The sequence below is a fragment of the Bubalus kerabau genome, chromosome X (genome assembly GCF_029407905.1).
Source record: "Bubalus kerabau isolate K-KA32 ecotype Philippines breed swamp buffalo chromosome X, PCC_UOA_SB_1v2, whole genome shotgun sequence".
Lineage (NCBI taxonomy): Eukaryota > Metazoa > Chordata > Mammalia > Artiodactyla > Bovidae > Bubalus > Bubalus kerabau.
Window position 1 is genome coordinate 92,207,236 of NC_073647.1, and position 22,015 is coordinate 92,229,250.

The window sequence follows — 22,015 nt, forward strand, 5'->3', positions numbered from 1 at the left end:
GGAAGTGCACTGTTGCTCAGTTTTATATATTTATAAATATATTTTATTTATATATATAATATATATTTTATATATAATATATATATTATATATACAATATAATATATATTATATATTTAATATATTATATATTATATATAAATATATATATAAAATCAGACAGTTTTCTCTGATTCGTCACACAGTCTTGTCTGATTACAATATAATACATTATATATATATAATATATATAATGTATATATATACAGAAAGTATATAATATATATACTATATATAATATATATTAAATATATTTATAAATATATTTTATTTATATATATATACACAAGTCTATTCACTGTAGATATATTTGTAATAGTAAGAGCGCATACATGCTCAGTCACACAGTCTTGTCTGATTCAGCAACCTCCTGGACTGTAGCCTGACAGGCTTCTCTGTCCATAGGATTTTCCAGGCAAGAATACTGGAGTGGGTTGGCATTCCCTTCTCCAGGGGATCTTCCCAACCCAGCGATGGAACATGTGTCTCTTGTGTCTCCTGCATTGGCAGGCGGATTCTTTAAAACTGTGCCACCTGGGAAGCCCACAATACATCTTACACGAAGCATCGAAAATAGTCAAGCGTACAGAAGCAGACGATAGGATGGTGGTTTCCAGGGGATGGGAGAAGGGGGCTATGGAGAGTAGTTGTTTCGCCAATATAAAGTTACAGTTGTACAAGATGAGTATGTCCTGGAGATCTGCTGTGTAACATGGTGCCTGTACTCAACGACAAAGGGCATATTTTTAAGTGAAAAAAGGCAAGGTGGAGGAGTCTGTGTAGATTATGCAGCATTCATCTGAGAAAGACGAGGGAGGGTAGTGAATGTCTGTCTCTTGATGAGAGATACAGATCCCATGGCCAGGGAACACCAGTTGCCCCATCCCTTTAACCTTTAAGAAATCTGTTAACAACATCCCTGCATGAGTCTTGCTTATTCTGGCCTTTACCAGACAAGGCATGTTTGCTCATAAACAATGCTGACAACTCATTTTGCTCAATATTTGTTCCAGATCATTCGATTTTTAAAAATCAATAACGAATACTTTCCCCTCACTTTAGGCTGTTCTTGGTCAGAAACCAGTGGCAGCAGCCCTGCAGTGTTAGTGTGACCTAAGTTGAAAGAGATGCCTTTCTGGGCAAGAGCTGAAAGCAGTAGAGTGCTGGAGAGGACTCTTACTGGAACGTAAAAGGCGAGTATCACATTGTCAGGAATTTCGTGAGCCAGCTGTTAAACACAGCTGTTATTAAAACTAAATGTATAAAGTAACAAATGCATTACATATGCATTATATTGAAAATGAACATAATATATGATCAAAAGTCATCGATTTCTAATTACTTTCCTACGTTTTACTATTATCTATGCTCTTGAGATTATGTATATTTATTGTAATTGAATGATGGAAATGCATCTCTTCCCAACTCCGCATCAAAGGACATCTCGTTGGTAGCTTGAAATTGGCAAATGCTACAACACAGGGCGGTTCATGCAACCCTCCTTCTTCCCCCAGCGCCTGTTGTTAATCATTTACCTGCATAGCACTGGTTGAGACTAATCCACTCTGCAGATGCTCTGGTGTGATGGATATCCTCAGACCTAATCAATGCTGTCATACAACATATCAGAGTCAAGAGCTAACTCACACTGTTATGTAAAGTGATATTTTAAACGCGTGAACTGGAGTAGTGACCAAAGGATAGTTCACAAAAGATGTTTGATGTCTAACATTTATAACAATATGCTAAGATGCCTATACTATGCCATTCAGAGACTTTTTAAAAAGGTATAGCTCAACATGTGTGGGGGTATGGTGAGGGTGGGTGGGCAGGATCTTGAACATCAGCAGAGGACTGAGAAACAGGTGAAAGTAAGATTTGATTGATCACCACAGAATGTTACTTTGAGTACAAAATAAAGGGATGGTTTTTGAAAGACCCTCCTAGCTGGGTGTCTGCCGCTTCAAGTTTCGAACCTCTCACTGGACATTTTGTTAAAAAAAAAAAAAAAAGAAAAGAAAAGAAAAGTAAACTTATTAGCTAATTTCGGGCAAATCAAAGAGAAAGGAGTCTCCCCCCGCCCCCCAACCACCTTTGCCTTAAAATTTCCCTTCAAGCACTTGTGCAAGTTACTTTTCCTCTTTGAGCACATTTCCTGATGTGTAAAAGGGTATGAAAGTGGAGAGTGAAAAAGTTGGCTTAAAGCTCAACATTCAGAAAACGAAGATCATGGCATCCGGTCCCATCACTTCATGGGAAATAGATGGGGAAACAGTGGAAACAGTGTCAGACTTTATTTTTCTGGGCTCCAAAATCACTGCAGATGGTGACTGCAGCCATGAAATTAAAAGACGCTTACTCCTTGGAAGGAAAGTTATGACCAACCTAGATAGCACATTCAAAAGCAGAGACATTGCTTTGCCAACAAAGGTCCGTCTAGTCAAGGCTATGGTTTTTCCTGTGGTCAGGTATGGATGTGAGAGTTGGACTGTGAAGAAAGCTGAGCACCGAAGAATTGATGCTTTTGAACTGTGGTGTTGGAGAAGACTCTTGAGAGTCCCTTGGACTGCAAGGAGATCCAACCAGTCCACTCTGAAGGAGATCAGCCCTGGGAGTTCTTTGGAAGGAATGATGCTAAAGCTGAAACTCCAATACTTTGGCCACCTCATGCAAAGAATTGACTCACTGGAAAAGACTCTGATGCTGGGAGGGATTGGGGGCAGGAGGAGAAGGAGACGACAGAGGATGAGATGACTGGATGGCATCACTGACTCGATGGACGTGAGTCTGGGTGAACTCCGGGAGTTAGTGATGGACAGGGAGGCCTGGTGTGCTGCGATTCCTGGGTCGCAAAGAGTCGGACACGACTGAGTGACTGAACTGAACTGGTCTGAACGCTGAGCTTACAGAACTACTATGAGGTTATATGAGCTTAGTGTTCAGTGAACACAGACTAACCAAATGATAATGATTCTTCTTTGTATCTCCTGGGTCCTTCAAAATAGGTCCCAGATCTAACTAATTTCCCCTCTTTGAGTCTTCTTGTCCAGATTGGCTTTAGTTTCTCCCCACTGTAAAATACGTACTGGACTAGAATCAAACAGCATTCTACTGGCCAAAGTTGGCCTGCTTGGAAGTTTTTGTTTGGCCCATTTAAAGAGTTTAGAGGAAACCAGAGCCAACATTTCAGAATTGAGATATTTTGCATAGAAATCTAGAGTTTCATCTTATCTTTAAAAATCAAGAGATGTGGCAACGATGAGTCTGCATTCCTGTATGGCAACAATTGGCTAGAGCCAAGTGACAGCTGCTCCCTTAGGTAGAGCATGCACTCTCAATTGGCCAGGCCCCATCTGGCTTGCTCTACTCATTTATATAATCTGCTTGATCCTGCAGACATCTGAATTTGTGGCCTTCTGGACAACTGGAAGCAGTCATTGCCAGGCAGGGTGTAGGCACTTACTTGCTGAATGAGTAAATCTCCTACCCATTTTTTTTCTCTACCATTTCCTTAACAAGCCATGTTAAGAAATCCCAGTTATTGAGGAAAGTGATTGTCCCTTTGAAAAGTGAATTGAACATGGTAAACTCAGGGTACTCTAGGTTATACTGTGGTAACAAGCAACACCCATATTTCAGTGCCTTACAATGAAGGTTTATTATTTTCTCACATACACAAACCTAGACACAAAATGAAAACATCCTCAGATTTTCACATGCATGGATAAGTACATGAGCATGCGGGTATCATGAATCAAAATAACCTCTGGCAGATGAACAGATGAACTCACACAGAACCCTACGTAGAGACTGATGAGCTTAGATTGCAAAACCCTGTTTTCATAAGAGACATTATAAGACCCCAGGATCCAAGAGAGTAAAGGATGGAGGTAGAGGAATATCCACCCTCAGTCAAGGAATTGTCCCATATAATAAAAAGCATCTAAAAGCTTATAAAAGAGCCTAAACGCTTTAAAAAAAAATACAGTAAGAATTTTGGACATTAAGCATTTTGCAAATGCATAAATATACAGCATTCTAGTGAGTTTCCCACTTCTGGGCTTCTAGTTCAAGAGGGAGGTGCGCCCCAGGTGACCAATAGGCAGAGAAATGGAGATGGCCGGCCTAGGTCAAAGAGAGGAGCTAGAAGGCTGAAGTCCTTTATCTTCATCAGGAGCTGTCAACACACAAAAAAAGGGTCAGGGCCAGGTCACATCCATTTGTCCTCCCAGCTCCCCCCTCTTTTTGTTCCACCCAGTCAAAGCTGTGTCACCTTGGACTGTATTGCACAGAACTCTTCCTTGATTTGCCCATCTCAATTCTCGCTTCCTCCAATCCCTCCATCACAGCAGCCACATTTCTTTTTGTCAAGCCCAGGGTCTCCAAACATGCTCCTCTCTAGTTCAGACATTCCTTGGTCCCTCATCACCCACAGTTGCTGGCCAAACCTCTTAAGCCTGGCAGGCAGACCTCCGTGACTGGTAGCCTCTCCCCGCTCATCTCTTCCATCGCCTTCTAGCAGTTCCTCCAGGGTTGCCTGCTTCACTCACACTCCATATCACAGTCCATTTTGATCTGGTAGTGCCCAGCCTTCCCCCTCAGCCTTCCCAGGTGTCTAGCTCTCCTCCGCCCTTCTTCTCCAGGCTCATCATTGAGATTCAGCCCCAAAACATGACCTGTGGAGGCATCCAGGCTCCACATCAAGACTGGAAGCTCCCTGAAGGCAGGAACTAGATCTTCTCTACCAGACACTTATCACCTATCCACGTCCTCCCCAGATCACAGCAGACTGCAGGAGTCTGGGTAGAAAACTCTGGACTGGGAGTCAGGAGACCTGATTCTTCCACTTGATATGCTGCATGCCCTTGGTAAGTCCCTGCCATTCTCAGGGACTCAGTTTCCTTATTTCTTGACATCGGGGCAGTGAGCATTTGCTTTTGAGCACGATGCTCAATAAACGCTCAGTGATTCTCTGAACAACCATCTACTGCCACTTCGAGAGTCCGACTGAGGAGCTTGGCAGCCTGGGTCCAACCCCCCTTCCTCCCTCCAACTCTGACTTCCCAGTTAGCCCCTGCTTACCACAACGGCCTCCCATTTCCCAACTGTCCCCAACCCCTTGTTCTCCTTTCAAAGACCAGGCTACCTGGAGCAACGTGGGGCTGGGGCAGAGAGATGGAGCCAGAAGGGGCCCAGGAAGATCTTTTCAGAGTCAGCAGAGCCTGGGCTGCTTCCAGTTTTTGCTGCCACTCTGAGGAGGCAGAAACCGAGGCCTGGTTGGAAGCTTCGGGAGCCTGAAAACAAAGGATGTGAGAGAATGGGAGCTGGGAACCCACACTCCCTCAATGCCCCTTCAGTCCCCAGCTACCCTGAGGCCTTCTGCTCTTCTCCTTCACTAAGCTTGGCCCCTGCCAGGGTTCTGGACCCCACAGTCTCCCCAGACTCTGTGGCTGCAGTAGAAGGGGGTTAAGGGTGGCACGGGGCTGGAGGATCAGAGTTGAGTGTCTAGGAACAAGGAAAGGAGAGACCAGGGGATTTATCCCTTTGGCAGGCACATACTACCAGTGAGGAGGGGGCCGAGAGTTTACAATATCTGCATGTGGGAGTCTGAATGGCCATTAGGTGTTGTGGCTTAGACAAGTCGCTTCCCCTGCCTGGCCTGTCCTCTTTTCCATTTTTTTTTTTTTCCTGTATCTTTCCAGAGACACTAATTCCTCTCAGCTTTTTTAAAAATCCTGGAGCAACAGTAAAGATTATGGGAAATCAGAGGTGTCTGCATTTTAATCTGCAAGGCACCTGGAGAGATGTGCTTACTGTTCCTGTCCAGGGACTGGTTCTTGCCCCTATATTCCCCAATCCCCAAGGGGCTTGAAGGGCCAGCTTGACTCATCTCCAGGACACTTTCTCTGATGGTTATTAGACTCTGGCCTGGGTAAGATGGTGTCCCTCACCATTATGGCTCCCCTTCTCAGCAGAAGCTTCTCTCCCATCTGTTTGTTTCATGTGGAATAGCAGCCTCCACTTGTCAAAGGCCTGTGATGTGGCAGGCCTTGTGCTAGTCCTCTTTGCAATGCTATGTTGCTGTTGTTGTTCAGTTGCTAAATCATGTCTGACTCTTTGTGACCCCGTGGACTGCAGCATGGCAGGCTTCCCTGTCCTTCACTATCTCCCTGAGTTTGCTCAAGCTTATGTCCACTGAGTCGGTGATGCCATCCAACCATCTCATCCTCTGTCACCCCCTTCTCCTGCCCTCAGTCTTTCCCAGCATCAGGGTCTTTTCCAATGAGTCGGCAGTTCTCTATAGGTGTAGAATACTGTCCCCTCTCAGCACACTGGTAGGAAATAGAGGCTCGGATATGTAAAGTCACGTGTCCAAAGTCTCACAGATTGGGAATGGCAAAGCTGAGAGAGCCCCTAAGTCTGAGATGCCTGTTCCTCCTCCCTTTCCTCCACCTCGCCCCCCGCCCCCAGTTGCCCTGTACTGCCTCCATCTCCTCCTTCTAGCTCCAGAGCCTTAAGCAGAAGGTTTGGACACTCAGTAACACAATATACAAGTAGCCCCGTGGTCTTTCTCACTCTACTCACCTGCTGGGCAGGGCAGGGGATCTGTGCGACTTCCTCAAAAGAGAAATTGTTAGTTGCTTCTTCAAGGGTGCTGGAGTCCAGGACAGAGGCAAAGAGTCCAGGACTTGACCGAGCAGCAGAGCGCCTTCGAAGATTGCCTGCAGGAACAGAGAGCACAGGTTGGAGCCAGGAACCAAGCCGGCCACGGAGAGGAGATGTGGGCATATTTGGGGGCAAGGATAGGAGCCCGGAATGCCAGAGCTGAGAAGACCTTCAAGACCACCTAGTCCTCTTCTTCATTTTGGGACTGAAGACTATGAGACCCATAGAGAAGTAGTTTTCCCTCAAGGTCATATGGCAAGTTGTAGTAGGGTTAGAGATGGTACCCAGGTCTTCAGGACACAGAAAGGGCTCTGAGCAGTGGCTGAGGTCAGAGCTTCCCACACTGGCCCCAGACTCCTCCTCGGGGATTGCGCAGGGGTGAGCCTCGAGCTGAGGTGTGATGTTCTCCTTCCCAACTGTGAGACACTGGGGACAGCTTAGGTGAGCCTTACCCTCTGGCCCCATCCCACTCTACCTCATCCCCAACCTGTCCCCCTCTAGACCCTTTTTGATTTCCCAGATCTCTCCTTCCCACCAACACTTGGTAGATAATACTGATGGCATTTTTATAGTTGGGGGAGCTAAGGCCCGAAGAGTAACTTTCCCAAGGAGGAAAGCCACATAGAAACTGGGGTGGTAGGACTGCTGACAGAACTACTCATGCTCCCTGTACCCGAAACGCCAACTCCCTCCCTGGCCAGAGACACTCACCGGGGACTCTTGCTTGAGTGCCCAACTTCTTGCCACGGCTGCGAGCTCTGGGAGAGGTAGTCCCACCCCTGGTCCGTCCTCGAGTCGGGCGCCTCCTTAGGTGCGGCCCCTGGTCCATCTTCAAGTCACGTTCAGCAGGCAAGATGCTGTCGTGTTCCCTAAAGTGGGAGGATTGCGGGTCTAAGGTCAGTCACCTTTAGAGGAGGCCTCCTCCCCTGCCCTTGTCAGATGCCATACTCACGAGGAGGGAACACATTTGTGACACTTGCAGGCCTGGAAGAGGCAGAGGTGCTCCTCGTCCTTGATTTGGTCAGTGATGCCATGGTTGTGGCAGCGGGCACAGCGACGTACAGATCCTCTGGGGCCAAGTTCAATGCCACATGGGGCTCCGGTCTCAAGTCCAGGGGTGGAGTCGGGGAGGGAGCAGGGCATAGCAGGCATTTCATTGGGATCCATGGTTCTAGGGCAAGGAGTGGAGGTCAGGGTGGCCACACGATCCCCTACCCCCTACGTACTTCCTCTGTCCCTGGAAAACCCCATCTGAGGCGGCTGGATTCTCCTCCATCCAGCTCACTGCTGAAATGAGATTGCACCCTCTCTTCTTGCTCATGTAGCCTCCTTCCCAGGAAGCCCCACTCACATATAGGCCAGTTCCAAGAAACTCTGGGCGTGGGTCCTGTATACTTCCAATCCAATTATTACTCCCCCTGCTTACCTTCACTTCCCATGGACCCCCGACCCCTTCAGGCATACACATGCACTCTCGTGCCTCCTTCAACAAATACTACTTCCCTGTCTCATGTTTATCATCCTGTACCCTGCTATGCCCAACTATTATTCCTGGCATCCCTTTCCACAATTGTCTTCCTCGCCTCCTGCATTCATCCACTCCCTACTCATGATTCTTATGTCCTGCACTCAATTCTATTATTGGTCTCATGTATGCCCTCCATTCAATTCTCCTCTCATCTTCCATTCCAATTGTTTCTTGCACTCTATCAAAATCTTAATTGTTTTCTTGCTCCCTCTTTAAAGTGACACCCCGAAATCATATCATATCATGAAATCCTATACTCCTGCTGCATCTCAAGCCCTTCTTTCAATGATTACTTTCATTCATCCCCTCATCGACTTACCAAGGAGATGTTTGTTGAGCCCCCTATTGAACGCCAGACGCTGATCTGGTCAACAGCCAACTCCTCACTGCACTAATTGTTCTCTTGCAGCAGCACACCCTCTCTGCTTTCATGCAACCCATGCATCCCCTCCACAGCCTCCCAACAGTCTTCCCAGCTCCTCTCCAACACCTTCAACAATTATGCTTGAGCACAGCTTCCCCTCCTGCCAAACCCAGAGTTCACCACCTCCCTGCTCTCAGCTTACCCAACCATTCCCTGTCACCCCCACCTCAGAATCATGAGGTGGGCGGGGGTGGGGGTGGGGGGACAGAAGCCCTGCCCCAGCGGCCAGAGGCCAGGGGTCAGGAGTCTGGAGCAAGCGATCATCTCACAGGACTTCAGCCAAGGAGGGATGCGGTGTGGGGTGTGGAGTGGGGGGAGGGGCGGGGCGGGGTGGGATCCGAGGTACCCTGCGGAGGTGGAGGAGAGAAGAGGGACTGGGGATCCAGAGCGGGAGGGAGGGAGGAAAGAAGAGGTGTGGAGAATGAGGGTCCTGTTCCTGATGCCAGTCTATGGTTACCCCAGCCCCCAGCAGGTCAGGATCAATCTATTGGGACAGGAGGCCCGAGGGAAGACCCAGCTCTCAGTCCCTTTCCCGCCCTTCCTTCCAAAGACAATGAGCTTCCAGCTCTGCTTTTCACTTCCCACCGCTGTGGTCAGTGACAATGAGCTTCAAGTTCGTCTGAAGGTCACGACAAAAGCCCTGGGCTCTCTTCACCTCCCTCGCACTTCTCCTCCTGCTGGGTGGCTTTACTGGGCCTGCCATTCGACTCCAGAAATGAAGTGGAGCTTTGTGCTCCCCAAACCTTGTTTCCCAAACTCTTTGCTTTTTGGATGTGAAATACTGTGTGCTAAGTTGCTTCAGTCATGTCCGACTCTTTTGCGAGCCTATGGACTATATAGCCCGCCAGGCTCCTCTGTCCATGACGTTCTCCAGGCGAGAATACTGGAGTGGGCTGCCATTTCCTTCTGCATGGGATCTTCCCGATCCAGGCATCCAACCTATGTCTCTTAAGTCTCCTGCGTTGACAGGAGGAGTCTTTGCCACTAGTGCCACCTGGGAAGCCCTGTGAAATACGGTATATGCGAGCATTTTAAACAGGCATCCTTGGTATTCTGTAAATTACAAAATTCAGCCTGTGTTTTTTTTTTTTTTTTTTTTTCCTTTTTTTTTTTTTCTCTCTTTTTTTTTTTTTTAATTTTATTTTATTTTTAAACTTTACATAACTGTATTAGATTTGCCAAATATCAAAATGAATCCGCCATCAGCCTGTGTTTTTAAGATCCCTCCGTATTCCTATGTCAGTCAGTTCAGTTCAGTTCCGTTCAGTGGCTCAGTCGTGTCCGACTCTTTGCGACCCCATGAATCGCAGCACGCCAGGCCTCCCTGTCCATCACCAACTCCCGGAGTTCACCCAGACTCACGTCCATCGAGTCAGTGATGCCATCCAGCCATCTCAGCCTCTGTCGTCCCCTTCTCCTCCTGTCCTCAATCCCTCCCAGCATCAGTCTTTTCCAGTGAGTCAACTCTTCGCATGAGGTGGCCAAAGTACTGGAGTTTCAGCTTTAGCATCATTCCTTCCAAAGAACTCCCAGGGCTGATCTCCTTCAGAATGGACTGGTTGGATCTCCTTGCAGTCCAAGGGACTCTCAAGAGTCTTCTCCAACACCACAGTTCAAAAGCATCAATTCCTATGTCAGGGATTCTCAATTCGAAATCCGATTTTGCAGCCCCAGGGAACAATTGGCAGTGTGTGGAGTCATTTTGGTCTTCATTCGTGTCTCTGAGTTCCCTGTTCTGTTCCACAGATAAGTCGATCTATTCCTGGGCCAGTACTGCACTCTCTTAATTTTTATCTGTTAGTAAGACATCTTGATCTCTGGTGGGACAAGTCCTCACACCTTATTCATCATTTCCAGGCACATCTTTGCTATTCTTTGCCTTTTGTCCTTCCTAAACTCAAAACTGTAAATGTCAGGATCAGCATGTCGTGTTCCCTGAAAACTCATCTGCGGTGGATTTGGATTACATTTTCATTGAATCTGTGGATCAGTTAAGGGAGAATTGACTATCTTTATGATATTCAGCCTTCCTAGTCACCAACATGGAATGGCTCTCTATTTTTGTGGCTCTTCTTTAACGTTGGAATCCTTCAGCTTAGTGTTTATCGTTTTTACGTTCAGATTTTGTACATCCTTTTTGTATTTATCCCAAGATACTCCCTGGTGGCTCAGACAGTAAAGAATCTGCCTGCAATGCAGGAGACCCAGGTTCAATCCCTGGGTCGGGAAGATCTCCTGGAGAAGGAAATGGCAAACCACTCCAGTATTCTTGCCTGGAGAATCCCAAGGACAGAGAAGCCTGGTGGGCTACAGTCCACGGGGTCACAAAGAGTCAGACGTGATCTGAGCGACTTGCACTTTCAAGACACTCTGGAACCGTGTTGCTCTGGTGCTTGATATCTGTTCAAAATGACATTTTCTATCTCTAATTTATAGAAATCCATTTGACTTAAATATATATATATATATATATATATATATATATATCTCGATCTTAAAGTCAGCCACCATGCTAAACCCTGTGATGAATGAGTATGATGGTGAATGATGAATGATGAATGATGAATAAGGTGTGAGGACTTGTCCCACCAGACATTTTATCATGTGTCTATAGGTGGTCTGCAGTTTTCTGTGAATCTGTGAGTAACAGAAGATAATCAGTTTACAAGTTTCTTACTGGCTGGCTAGGACATCCACTGCAAGGTCAAATGGAGATGGCAAAATTGGGCATCTTTGGGTTGTTCCTAATATTAAACAGAATGTTGCCAACATTTCCATATTAAAACGGGCTTTCTGTGTTTGTTTCATTGTTTGCTTGCTTTCTTTCATTCTCTTTCTCCTTCTTCTGTCTTTCCTCCCTTCCTCTATTTTTTCCTTCTCACTTTTGTTTCTTTTTTCTTCCTCTCTCTCTCTCTCTCCCCCCTCTCTCTTTTTCTTTCCTTCTTTCCCTTTATCAGATTAAGGAGCATCCTTATATTTCTAGTTTAATAAGTTTGTCTTAAAAATCATGAATAGATAATTGGGTTTTAATTTGGGGGCCTCTATTGAAATGATCAGGACTCTATTCATTTGGATCTGTTAATATAATGAGGGTTATTTATAAGATCTCTTTCAAATTTTTTAGTGAAGTATATCTTATAATCAAAAAAGAATCAAAATCATACATGTGCATCTTAGTGAGTTTTCAAAAATTAAACATACGCATTCAGTTAGCACCTGGAGCAGGCAGCAGAATATATTAGCAAGACCCAAACCTCTCTCGTGCCCCCTTCCACCAGATTTGCTCTCCTAGGATAGACGTAGCTATACATCAGAGTGTATCATCTTTTGTGTACACTGGTGGGTTCACTTTGCTAAAGTTTTGCCTGGAATTTGCCTGCCTTCTGTTCATGAGCAAGATTGACTTGATGTTTCTCTCCTCAGAGCATAATTGCTGGTTCCAGGGTCAAGGTTTTCTAGTCTCATAGACTAAGTGGAGCAACTTAGTTGCCCTCTTTGCAATCCTCTGGCAGTGTTCATGTAAGATTAGTGTGATCTGTCTTGAAACTTTTCATTAAAACTTGACCACTAAGCTAGGAGGCCTGTTTTATTTGCTTAAAAAATTTTTTACTGTGATGGGGAGAGGGGAGGAAAGGGTAGATGTATGGAAAGAGTAACATGGAAACATACATTACCATATATAAAATAGATAGCCAGCGAGAATTTGCTGTATGGCTCAGGACACTGAAACAGGGGCTCTGTATCAACCTAGAGGGGTGGGGTGGGGAGGGAGATGGGACGGAGGTTCAAAAGGGACGGGATATATGTATACCTATGGCATATTCAAAAGCAGAGACATTACTTTGCCAACAAAGGTTCGTCTAGTCAAGGCTATGGTTTTTCCTGTGGCCATGTATGGATGTGAGAGTTGGACTGTGAAGAAGGCTGAGCGCCGAAGAATTGATGCTTTTGAACTGTGGTGTTGGAGTAGACTCTTGAGAGTCCCTTGGACTGCAAGGAGATCCAACCAGTCCATTCTGAAGGAGATCAGCCCTGGGAGTTCTTTGGAAGGAATGATGCTAAAGCTGAAACTCCAGTACTTTGGCCACCTCATGCGAAGAGTTGACTCATTGGAAAAGACTCTGATGCTGGGAGGGATTGGGGGCAGGAGGAGAAGGGGACGACAGAGGCTGAGATGGCTGGATGGCATCACTGACTCAATGGACGTGAGTCTGAGTGAACTCCGGGAGGCGGTGAGGGACAGGGAGGCCTGGCGTGCTGCAATTCATGGGGTTGCAAAGAGTCGGACACGACTGAGCGACTGATCTGATCTGATCTGATGGCTGATTCATGTTGAGGTTTGACAGAAAACAGCAAAATTCTGCAAAGCAATTATCCCTCAATAAAAAATAAATACATTAAAAAATTATACTGTGGATTATTTCAAACATTTGCAGAGAGAGCTTGTATACAAATTTTCAATCTCCAAGTTCATGACAGTAGAGCTGTGGTCCTGCAATGGGAGCTTGAGGCAGAATCACACAGAGAGCTTGTTACAGCACAGATCCCTGAGCTCCACATCTATAGTCTCAGACTAAAAGTTCTGGAGTGGGACCCAGAGTTTCCCCTTCTGACAAGTTCCCTGGTGATGCAGATGCTGTTGGGAGGGAACCACACTTTGAGAACCATTGTACGCGAGAGAACAGTCAAGGAACCTCCGATTATCCCATCACCCAACTGCAACCAGCAACAACTTATAGCCAAACTCGATTCGCATATATCTTCTCCTCTACCCCTCTCCCAGACTATTTTCAAGAAAGCCTCAGAAATTTTCTTATTTTTATTGGGAAGTATTTCAATGCAGAGCTCTAAAATACGAGCAATCCATTTTCCTCAGCTTTTTATTTTGAAAATGCATAAAGAGTAAGCATTCTTTTACCTAGATTCCTACTATCCCATTGCTTCCTCGCTCTCTTTTTCTTCTTCTTTTTTGCTTAACCACGTAACAGTTCCAAACACTTCATCCAATTGCTTCAGAATTTGTCTCCTAAGAACTAGGATGCTCTCCCGTCTGACCACAGCACTGCTATCATGTCGAAGGAATTGAACAATGAGGTGATAGTGTTATCTGAGTCCATATAGAGTCCATAGTCAAATTTCCCCAACTGTCCCAATAATATCCTTTTGAGGATCCACAGTTCAATCAAGGAACACACACTGCATTCAGTTGTCATGTCCCTTTAGTATCCCACAGTCCCAAACAGTCCCTCAACTCCAATCTTCCACGGCAATGACATTTTCATGTCATGGCGCCTAGGCTCGTTTGCTTGTAAAGTGTCCACAGTATGCGTTTGCCTGGTATTTTCCCTTGTTTAGATTTATGTCTTCAGATTTAATATTCTTGGCAAGGATATTAAATAGGTCATGAGCCTCACATCTGTAGGCCCCCAAGTTCGGTTTGTCTAGCTGTCATTGCTACAGTTGGCATTACTGAGTCTGATCACTTATTTAAGGGGTTGTTGTAGAGATCATTTCACGGTAAAGGTACCTTTTTGATTTGATTTGATTTGATTTGATTTTTTAACTTTACAATATTGTATTGGCTTTGCCATATATGTAAGCAGTCTGTGGCATGATATTCTGATACCATGTGGGTAGTCCGTTCTCCAAAAACATTCTCACCTCTTGGCCTTAGCTTTTATTCAGGGCCCTGGGTCTGGTTTGATTATTGCTTTGGTGGCTGGAAACATAGCGAGTCTCTATTTCTGTTTCCTAGAAGTTCCTTTCTATTTTTCATTAGTGGGCATTTTGCTGTGAAGTTGAGCACCTCAGCCTCCAACCCCTTCCATTGTTGTTGTTGCTGCGGTTGCTGTGTTTGCAACAACAAAATAAAGAGGAAAAGCGATTTATTTGCTGTGTCCAAAGAAATACGAAGAAAACAAAGTGAACAATACGAAGAGAAATGTAAGCAAATATAAGACGAATTCAAAAAGAATTTCCTCTAACAGTCCAAAGAGAATGACAAGATCTGTTGCCTGAAATCGGAAGTAACTGTTCAGCAACAACCAGAAACAGTTTTTAACAATTATTAAGAGAATCTGGGTTATAAATTTGGCCGCTATAAAGTAGCTTGGATCTTGGGCGCACGCACACACTTATGCACTCACTCTCTCTCACACACACAGACATTTTAAATGGAGATACAGTAAAATATAAAGAAATAAGTAAATAGGGCTTCCCCAATGGCTCAGCAGGTAAACAATCCGCCTGCAATGCAGGAGACACTGGAGACACGAGTTCGATCCCCAGGTTGGGAAGATCCCGTGGAGAAGGAAATGGCAACCACTCCGGTATTCTTGCCTGAAAAATCCCATGGACAGAGGAGCCCGGCGGGCTACAGTCCAATGTGTCACAGAGAGTCAGACATGGCTGAGTGACTAAGCACAGCACATAGAAAACAAATAAAAATAAATGCATTATTATTACAGTTACAGAACGTATGTTAGAGAATTGCAGGACCATATACATCATTTTACGAAAAGCCTAAGATCTGCAGCTAAGCCCATATAATACAGGACCTTTCCAACAACGTGAAAGAGCAAGTGATTCAAACCATGAAAACATTTCAAACACCTTACTTTTCAAATACCTTCTTCTCATGAGTCATGCTGCATGAAACCTTGGCCAATTAATATTTTGGGTACATTTTTCTCTCCAAGGACTTTGCAATCTGCAAAGATATGATTATAGCCTAAAAATTTTGAACTTGTGGAGTAGATGTCAGGGAGTTATTTCTATCACTTAGAAAAGAATTTGAGCTAATTACAAAAAAATGTTACCCCAAAATAGTTTCTGTATGAAGGACATCAATCCAGCTGCTATGTCGGAAATTTACTTTACAGTATTGTGACGGGTTTTTGTCATACATCAATATGAATCGGCCATAGGTGTGTCCCCTCCATCCTGAACACCCTTCCCACCTCTGTCCCCCGCCACATCCCCCCCCCCACCTCATCCCTCTAGGTTGTCACAGAACAGTGGCTTTGGATGCCCTGCTTCATGCATCAAGCTTGCACTGGTTTATCTATTTTACACGTGGTGTCTAAAATAGACTATTTCACGAACATAGTCACTGAAGTCATTCAGTAAATGCAGTGAATCACTGTGGGTTTATTTTGTCAGACTCGCTGGAGGTTTGTAAGTTTATTGATCTTTTCAAAGAACAAGATTTTTGTTTCATTGATTTTCTCTGTTGTTTTTCTGTTTTCAATTCCATTGATTACTGGGGTCATCTTCTGTATCCCTTTCCTTTTGTTTGCTTTGGATTTATTTTGCTGCTGCTTCTAGTTTCCTGAGGTGAGAACTTAGATTATTGACTTGGTGCATTTCCCTTTCCATAATGTAAGCCTTTACTGATGTAAATTTCCCTCCCAGCAATGCTTTAGCTTCATCGCACAAATTTGGGTATGGTTTGTAATCATCTCCACTCAGTTCAAGCCATCTCGTAATGTGCTGGAAAACTTTTCTTTAGCCCAGGGATTGAGCGGCCTCCTTACTACTGAGTGGTGGTCAAAGTACTGAAATCATCCCAGCAGGGATGGGGAGGATTGCCATCTTACTGCCAAGTGGAGGTATAATTCCAGAATCTCCATGTGTTTGATTTCCAGGGATGTGGTGAAGAGGGGAAGGTGGCTCCTGTTTCCGCCAGTAAAACGTGGAATTCTAGATTCCCCGCTAGATGTTCGCTGGCTTGGCGGGGCGGGAGCGGGGGGAGGGGCGGCGAGGGGGCGGGCAGGCCACAATCCTTTTTTTTTTTTTTTTTTTTTTCCTGTCCAGGTTGCTTGGCTGGAGTAGAGCAGTCATGCACAAAACCTTTTCTGTCTTGTCATTCTTGATCCTTACATTAGAGAGAGCAGACTTTTCTTTCTGTTTCAGCTGGGTTTCATTGCTGCTGCTGCTGCTGTTGTTGTCGCTGTTGTTTTGTCTCCACCTTTCGGCATTTCTCTCAGTAGCTGGCTTCTTCAGCTCCAAGCCTGGGATACATGATGCAGAAAGAAAACCCGGGGAACTCACCACCGTGTCCTTTCTCAGGTTCTGAGATCCGTAGTTGATCCACCTTCTCCTCCCCACATTGCAGAGCCTTATGTTTATTTTATATATGGCACCCAGGGTTTTAAGTGGTACTTAGTGGGAAGAATAGGAAACGTTCATCCACTCTGTCTTCCCAGAAGCAGAGTTGTCCATATGAACTTAATTATAAATTTTGACTTTTAGCTCATGTTCAAGTTTAAAATTCAATCTAAATTCAAAACGTGAGTCTGAGTGAACTCAGGGAGTTGGTGATGGACAGGGAGGCCTGGCGTGCTGTGATTGATGGGGTCGCAAAGAGTCGGACACGAATGAGCAACTGATCTGATCTGATCAATTTAAATTAATTAATTTTAGTCCAACTTAAAATAGCAGTTTTTAAAATTAAATATAGTTTTTGAATTTAACATACCTATGTTTGATTAAAAATTATAAATGCAAGAAACAAGCAGTTCTATCTAATAATCCATTTGAAAATACGCACACACACACACACACATGCACACAAAATCCATGTGACTTGAAAAGATAGAAAATAACATTCAGAATATTCCGAGATAAATCAGGAATATTTAAAATGGTTTCATCATAGGTAACACCCAAATTTGGGCTTAGAATGATCCTTTCATGGGGAAAGTTTTCAGTCCCTAATTTTGGGTATTTTTCCAAATGTCTAAGGTATATCTACTTTGTTGAGTTAATATTCAGAAACATATTATTCATCTTTAAAATAAAAATGATTTTTTTCTGTGCGTGTGTGCTAAGTCACAGGGACCGGGGAGCCCGGTGGGCTGCCGTCTATGAGGTCGCACAGAGTCGGACACGACTGACGCGCGCGACTTAGCAGCAGCAGCAGTGCTAAGTCACTTCAGTCGCGTCTGACTCTTTGTGACCCTATAGACTTGTGGCTCACCAGGCTCCTTTGTCCATGGGATTCTCCAGGCAAGAATACTGCAGTGGGTTGCCACGCCTTCCACAGGGATCTTCTCCACCTGGGGATCAAACCCATGTCTCTTATGTGTCCTGCATTGGCCTTCAGGTTCTTTACCACTGACACCACCTGGGAAGCCCAGCTATTCCTGTAAAGGTTGCTAACGTGACAATCAAGAAATCCAGTAAATGTGGCAAATTGGTCACTCGGTAAACTCACTAATTTTAGTGAAAGTGAAAGTCTCTGGGTCTTGTCTGACTCTTTGCGACCCCATGGACTCTACAGTCCATGGAATTCTCTAGGCCCGAATACTGGAGTGGGTAGCCTTTCCCTTCTCCAGGGAATCTTCCCAACCCAGGGATCGAACCCAGGTCTCCTGCATTGCAAGCAGATTCTTTACCAGCTGAGCCACAAGGGAAGCTCAGCTTTGAATGCTAACAGCCTGCGATCATGGTGAAAACCGGCAGCCTGACAGCCACCAGAGGGAGCAGAAATGGGACAGGCCTCCTGCACAGCCTTGTTCCCAGATAACGTTCCCAGGTCATTATTTGTCCTGTCTGGTAGTTCCCTAGAAGACCCACTTGGGTGGCTTTCTCCGACAGACCTTACCCAGTTTGAAATCCTTTTCCCCTGATGGCATTTGGTAAGAACACCTAGAGGCACAAACTGAATCCAACAATACATTAAAGGGATCATACCTAGTAATACTTAGAAAATACTTAGTAGTCTACAGAAAACAAAATCATCTCTCAGATCTGATATGCATTTAACCTGGTTACAGGATAGAAACTCAACGGGAAAAAGTCCTCTCTATTTCAGCGTACCAGGAACAAATGATTGGAGATGGAAGAAACTTAAATATCACTTACAATAGCACTAAAATAAATGAAATACCTATTAAGAAGCTTAATGTAGTATTGCAAGACTCATATACAGGTATCTATTAAATATTGCTAAGAAAAATTAAAGAAGCTACAAATTAAATGGAGATACACTGTGTTTGTGGAGAAGGCGATGGCACCCCACTCCAGTACTCTTGCCTGGAAAATCCCATGGACGGAGGAGCCTGGTAGGCTGCAGTCCATGGGGTCGCTAAGAGTCGAACTCGACTGAGCGACTTCACTTTCACTTTTCACTTTCATGCATTGGAGAAGGAAATGGCAGCCCACTCCAGTGTTCTTGCCTGGAGAATCCCAGGGACGGGGGAGTCTGGTGGGCTCCCGTCTCTGGGATTGCACAGAGTTGGACATGACTGAAGTGACTTAGCAGCAGCAGCAACAGCAGCATACTATGTTTGTGGATCAGAAGACTCCAGAAGGTTTAAGATGTCAGGTCTCTAGTAATTCATCTATCCATTTGCCATAATCATAATTAGAATGAAAAGTTATTTCTAAAACTTTTATGTAAATGCAAAGGACGTAGAATAGCTAAAGCCATTTGGAAAAGAACAAAGATGGAGGACTTATGGTACCAAATTCCCTGACTTAATGTGAACCTATAGTAGTCGTGACAGTGTGGTATTACCATAAAACTAGATGTATGGATCAGTGGATAAACTAGAAAGCCCAGAAACAGGTGTACACAAAAATATGGTCAGTTGATTTGTGACAAAAGGTGCTAAGATAATTAAATTAACTGATAATTAACTAATAGAGCTGGAGAAAGGGAAACTCCATATGGAAACCACCAATAAACGTCAATACCTCACACTGCATGCAAAAGCCCTCAAAATAAAAAATAGAGCTAAGTGTAAGTTGTAAACCTACAAGAAAATAATGGGAGAAAACCTTTGTGCCATGAGGTTAGGCAAAGATATCTTAGGTAGAACTTTCATTCAAAAACTGAATCATAAAGGATAAATAATTAACGGACCATCATGAAAGTTGCTGCTGCTGCGTCACTTCAGTCGTGTCCGACTCATTGTGACCCCATAGACGGCATCCCACCAGGCTCCCCCATCCCTGGGACTCTCCAGGCAAGAACACTGGAGTGGGTTTCCATTTCCTTCTCCAATGCGTCTAAGTCAAAAGTGAAAGTGAAGTCGTTCAGTCGTGTCCGACCCTCAGTGACCCCATGGACCGCAGCCTTCCAGGCTCCTCCGTCCGTGGGATTTTCCAGGCAGGAGTACTGGACTGGGGTGCCATTGCCTTCTCCATCATGAAAGTTAACAATACTCAAAATCTTTTGCTTCTCAAAATCCAGGGCTCTGTATCTCTGTGTGGCACCACTTTTTACCCCTATACTTAAGTGGCATGACTGACTTTCTTCTGAAACCCTAGAAGAGAAACCTGAGTCTACTTATTTTCAGTTGCAAAATCTGCACTTTATTGTCTCGGGCGATTGCTTGCAAAGCTCTCCCCATTCTCTATTTCCTGGCCAACTTCTTTCTCCACTCATTTCAGGCCTGCCTTCTCTGGGAAATCTCTAAGACTTCATTCCAATTCTCAAGGCTGGTGGCTGCCCCTCCTCCACCTTCTCATAGCCATCTCCCTGTATTGTTATCATCCTGGGTTTCTTGCTTTTTGTTTCTTTTTTTTTTTTTGGCTTCTCTCCCACTGAATGACTTGAAGCAGTAACAGAACCTCATCCATTTTATAACCTCAGACCATGACCTGCAGTAGGCTCCTGAAGACAATCAATCAGCCCTGTATCCTCACATGTATATAAAAGATGTCTTCCTAAACAACACCATTATTTCAAAAACTAGATAAAGACTCGTAGGCCACCTAGGTCCTCTTTTCCTTCCAGTTACTGTTTGCAAGGGGCTCCCTTGAAGTCAGTGGAGCAAGCCTCATAGTTCTAGGTGATAAACAGGGGCCACAACTAAGCAGCTTCTCATAAAATCCAAGTGTGAACGATGGAATCTCATATAACATAGGACTAGGTAACAAAGAGCACTCACCTCAGTTGTTCTGCTTTCAGCTTAGTCCAAGCCAGGCCCTTCCCCTTCCCCTCTGTCCCTCACATTTTCCAAGACCTCCCCCCACCCACCAGGCCCCAAATCGCCTGTCCACTACCCACCAGATGCTGACTGTCTCACAGACATGGCATCTCACATAACCCGCACCCCGCCACCCGAGAGGAAAAACTCTGGTCTTGATTTGGACCGTGGATGCCATCACCAAGTTTACCGTCCTTTCTTTGATAACCCATTTGGACCCATATACCTCCCTGGGGCTTTTAGGTACACAATCCTATGACTCTAAATGTGGGGAGGGTCCACATACACGCCCCTGTCTATCACATCCCCACCAAATGACAACTCACCATCTGCTTTCTTTCTTCAGCACTCAGAAACCTGGCTTGAGCCTGCTGGGAGGTTCAGTGGAAAGAAGAAAAAGAGAGACAGAGAGAAGGGAAGGGTGGGAGTAAGACACACAGCAACAGCAGGGACGTCACATACCAGAAATGTATCCACTGCTTGAGCACATTGCACCGGGTTGCAGGAGGGAGGAAAGACAGGGCGGGGCCAGAGGGGCTGGAAGGTTGTGGAGGAGCCAGCTCCTCAGCCTCTTTGCACACAGCAGAGTCAAGAGCTTAGCTGGTCTCTTCAAAGAAGTCCTGTTGGTCACTACACACACATCACAGCTTCCTAGAAGCAGGCCCTTCATTCCCTTCCTTCCACCTCCTGACCTGGCAAGTCTGCTTTCCCTCTGGTGTCATGGAATGTCAGCCCCTGGGGCTGGGATGTGGTCTGTAGAGGTCACTCTTGTATCCCCAGCATCTGGAACAGTGTTGCAGTGCACATACTACTTGTTGAATGAGGTAAGGAATATCAGGGAAGGCAGGGAGATTAGGATGAGGCCGCTCTCTCTCGCCCTCTCTGTCTCTCTGTCTCTTTTCCTGCAGAACACGAAGAGCCAGCTTACAGACACTGAGGAATTTGTGGTTTCATCTGACACTATGTAGAACCCATCCAGTGGCACAAGCTTGCGCAGGGAGCCTGCTGGTCCCCAAGGGTGTTGGAGGAGCCAGTTCTAGAGAGCCCTGGCCTGTTTCACCAAGGCCTTCGGGTGAGAGGCTCAGAGCCAGCCTCTGCCTCTCTCGCTGCTCACAGCCAAGCCAACGTGCTTCCCCTTCCTGCTTGACCTAGAGAGCCCCAGGCCAAGCCTGCCTTCCCCCAGGGTTCCCAAAGGTTCAACTGTCACTCTGCTTTCCTTTGTAGGGGAGGATATCAGACACTGGGAAGCTGAGACCTCAGGACCCACAGACACAGACTCATGAACAGTGACCGAGCTCCCTCTGCTGCCACCTATCCCTACTTTCCCCAGTTTCTCGGTCACTGGGCCTGAAATAAAGACTGGCACATTGGACTGTTTTCACTTCACCTTTACAACTATGAAGCTTTCAACACTGGCTC

General features: G+C 45.3%; 1 protein-coding gene across 1 annotated transcript; it reads right to left on the bottom strand.

The window, feature by feature from the left end:
• Nucleotides 1-3,779: 3,779 nt before the first annotated feature.
• LOC129640287 (doublesex- and mab-3-related transcription factor C2-like) lies at nucleotides 3,780-7,872 on the bottom strand. The gene is made up of 5 exons (XM_055565505.1): nucleotides 7,658-7,872; nucleotides 7,417-7,574; nucleotides 6,625-6,761; nucleotides 5,186-5,333; nucleotides 3,780-4,216 (listed from the first exon to the last, which is right to left on the bottom strand). The coding sequence occupies exons 1-5, from the start codon at nucleotides 7,870-7,872 to the stop codon at nucleotides 4,170-4,172; spliced, it is 705 nt and encodes a 234-aa protein (XP_055421480.1). The 3' UTR covers nucleotides 3,780-4,169.
• Between the last annotated feature and the right edge of the window lie 14,143 nt (nucleotides 7,873-22,015).